At 33.1% G+C, this 2,861-nt stretch overlaps 1 protein-coding gene across 1 annotated transcript; it reads left to right on the forward strand.

Moving 5' to 3' along the window:
- Positions 1–1,218: 1,218 nt before the first annotated feature.
- On the forward strand, positions 1,219–2,651 carry LOC145062386 (uncharacterized). Its single transcript, XM_079009999.1, has 4 exons — positions 1,219–1,632; positions 1,863–2,003; positions 2,169–2,363; positions 2,463–2,651. The coding sequence occupies exons 1-4, from the start codon at positions 1,282–1,284 to the stop codon at positions 2,529–2,531; spliced, it is 756 nt and encodes a 251-aa protein (XP_078866125.1). The 5' UTR covers positions 1,219–1,281; the 3' UTR covers positions 2,532–2,651.
- The last annotated feature ends 210 nt before the right edge of the window (positions 2,652–2,861 follow it).

Genomic DNA, 2,861 nt, shown 5'->3' on the forward strand with positions numbered 1-2,861 from the left:
TGGCAGTTTTCCGTTTTACCTATTACAAGATTCTGGTTCTCATTTTCACAGACAAACTTCGCGAAAAAACTTTTGGGCGATTTTTATTGAAGGTTTTTGCTCGGAAATATCTAGAAACATTATTTCATTTGATTTGTAAGTCATATAATCATATACACACATTAATTTGTATTTTAGACTTTGATCTTCAGTTTTAGTCATGTGTTGCTAAAACCTTTTCATTCCACTTATGTATTAGGATTGTTGTTTTACGTTTAATCATATGGTTTGATGTTATGTTTGTTATTTTGGTCTAGTAATTTTAATTTCACATTAATTAAATATTTGATTTTTAGTAGGTTCATATTGGTCGCTTGAATTAGGGTTAGAACATTCTAGTTATCCGATCTATAATAAAATCTGTAATCATTAATTAATTGATGCTAAGTGATGAGATTAACTTTGATGTAAACAATAATTCACACAAAATTTATTGCAATCTATAAATTTAATTCTAAAAACGTGTTTAGAGTAGGTTAGGAAAAAAAAAGTTTTGGTTAAACTATTTGATGAACCAAAAGATTGTTAGTGTTTCCAAATAATAGAATATAATTTTGCCGTCATTTCATGATTAAATCACATAACCCTAAAATGTAGCGCCGAACTGATTTTCTTTCAATTCTAATTTGCATGCTTCTATTATTAAAAGTTAGTCATAGCAAGATAAATCCTCAGTTGACCATTATTGTACCTTATGCAAAAAGACATAGTTCCACCCTAATTACCATGTATTCTATTGTTGATATATCATAGTGAACTATAAAACATATTTTGTTCCCTTTTATTGGTGAGGCTTGATACCCTTACCAAAGTTTGTTAGGCTTTACACCCTCACTAAAGTTCATGAACATATATACAAATAGTTCAAGTACATAAATACAAATAGGCATATGTTCATGTGTCTATTTGTGTTTTAAGGAGTATTAAAAAACAAGTTCGAACCCAAATCCTTTTTAAGTTGATGCCTCATATACCCGATCACAAACTCTAAAATAATCTGATTTAACAAGGAATCAAAACATTCACATATATTAAAGGTGAGGACTAGGGTTTGACTAATATACCCTCTTAGCATTGGAGGAATATTTAGTCCTTAAATTTGTACAAAAATGGGTCCCTTACAACTTGCTTCAAAGCCGCAGGATGTCGTCTACTTTGATGCCTTTCCTATAAATACTCTGCCATGCACAACTCTCTCTTAATTAAGGCACCAACGGTCCGTAAGTCACATCCAGTCCTTCAATGGCCTTCATCTCTAAGGTTCACAACTTCTCCGGCGACTTTCAAACTCCAGCAACCACCCTACCAATGTGGTATGATGAGACTGCACCCAATTTCTTCGATAACTATGGGATGAAAATGCCACCGGGATATGACATCACCACACCGTTATCTCGATCATCGTCATGGAAGACTTCGTTCCCGGAGAGATTTGGGTTGTCTGAGATGGTGGTTCCGACATCACCGACCGGATTTAATAGCATTCCCATCGGAAGTGATTATCAGAAGATTGAAAAGGATGATTATTTTTGTAGCAGCGGGGGCTATAGTACCAACTCATGGTCGTCTTATCCCACTGCAACTGCCAATTGGGTATTGATTATTTCTTCAACAAAATTCTTAATATTGATCTTGCATGGAACAAATAACATGCAAAAAAGTGCAATTAACGATACATTTAGCTGCAGTAATCACTGAGTTAAGAAGTTTTTAACTGTTTGAAGAAATTTCATTCCAAAAACGAAAATTATGATCAATTTATAAATTCCGTAACTATTTCATGAATTTTCTGGGTTCCCTGTTTCACATATTAATATCTGCAGGAAATCGAAAACCAGAAGATGAGCACAGAAATCGAAGAACCGACATTAAAGATAGGTAGGTATTCGGTTGAAGAAAGGAAGGACAAGATCATGAAGTATCTCAAGAAGAGAAATCAAAGGAACTTCAACAAAACGATTAAGGTCGGTCTCGACCTTTGTTTCATTATTTCAATGAAAACCTTAAAAAGACGAATCCGTATAATAAGACACTATATCCAAATTCTAGCTTGCTACTGCTCAAATGTTTCATACTCATAACTTCTGAAACATATACCGATAAAATATTTTGGGTGAATTTTTGTGTAGTATGAATGCCGAAAGACGTTGGCTGACAAGCGAATACGAGTTCGAGGGAGGTTCGCAAAGAATAAAAACGATCATCATCATCATCATCTTCATGATCATCATCAACCATGTGAAGATCAAGTGCTTCCGAACATCAATACTAATAGTAATCCTTGTGAAGAAGACATTCAACAATTATACACCAATAACTTTCTGGTATTATAGTTGTATAACTAGTTTTTAATTATATAACTATTGTTGGCCGTTATGAGAAATTATAAGAACTAGTCATTGATTTGAATGTAATGCATGCAGATGAAGCAGGATTATGATGAAGAAGAATGGCTGCAAGAAGCAATGGCAAGTTTATTGTATTCACCGTAACATAGATTATTTGTTAATTACTAATTAATTAATCCGAGTTTCTTCCATACGATCATATCCTCCATGTATATTCCTAACAGTTTGTAGCAATCAATGGATCAATCCACAAATTTTCTATCATCCTATCACGGATTGTGTTAGTTAGTTCAATTTTTATTACAATTTGCATAGAATTATGTTTGCAATTTATGTAATTTGCATACAATTATCTTCGAGAGTAGTGATAAAATGGAATAAATAAGCAAAACGGGATTGATATGTTCAGGGAGATATAAGGTTATATCAAGAAGACTTAACTTCTTGATATCGGCTCAATTTTGGTTCAAGAAA

The sequence above is a fragment of the Lactuca serriola genome, chromosome 7 (assembly GCF_051521515.1).
Source record: "Lactuca serriola cultivar US96UC23 chromosome 7, Lser_US96UC23_V15, whole genome shotgun sequence".
NCBI lineage: Eukaryota > Viridiplantae > Streptophyta > Magnoliopsida > Asterales > Asteraceae > Lactuca > Lactuca serriola.

Bases quoted from the DNA above. Each gene is read 5' to 3' on its own strand.
- LOC145062386 (XM_079009999.1), top strand. From the start codon at position 1,282: ATGGCCTTCATCTCTAAGGTTCACAACTTCTCCGGCGACTTTCAAACT. The intron at 1,633-1,862 runs GTATTGATTATT...TAATATCTGCAG, and splicing joins CCACTGCAACTGCCAATTGG to GAAATCGAAAACCAGAAGAT. The intron at 2,004-2,168 runs GTCGGTCTCGAC...ATTTTTGTGTAG, and splicing joins ACTTCAACAAAACGATTAAG to TATGAATGCCGAAAGACGTT.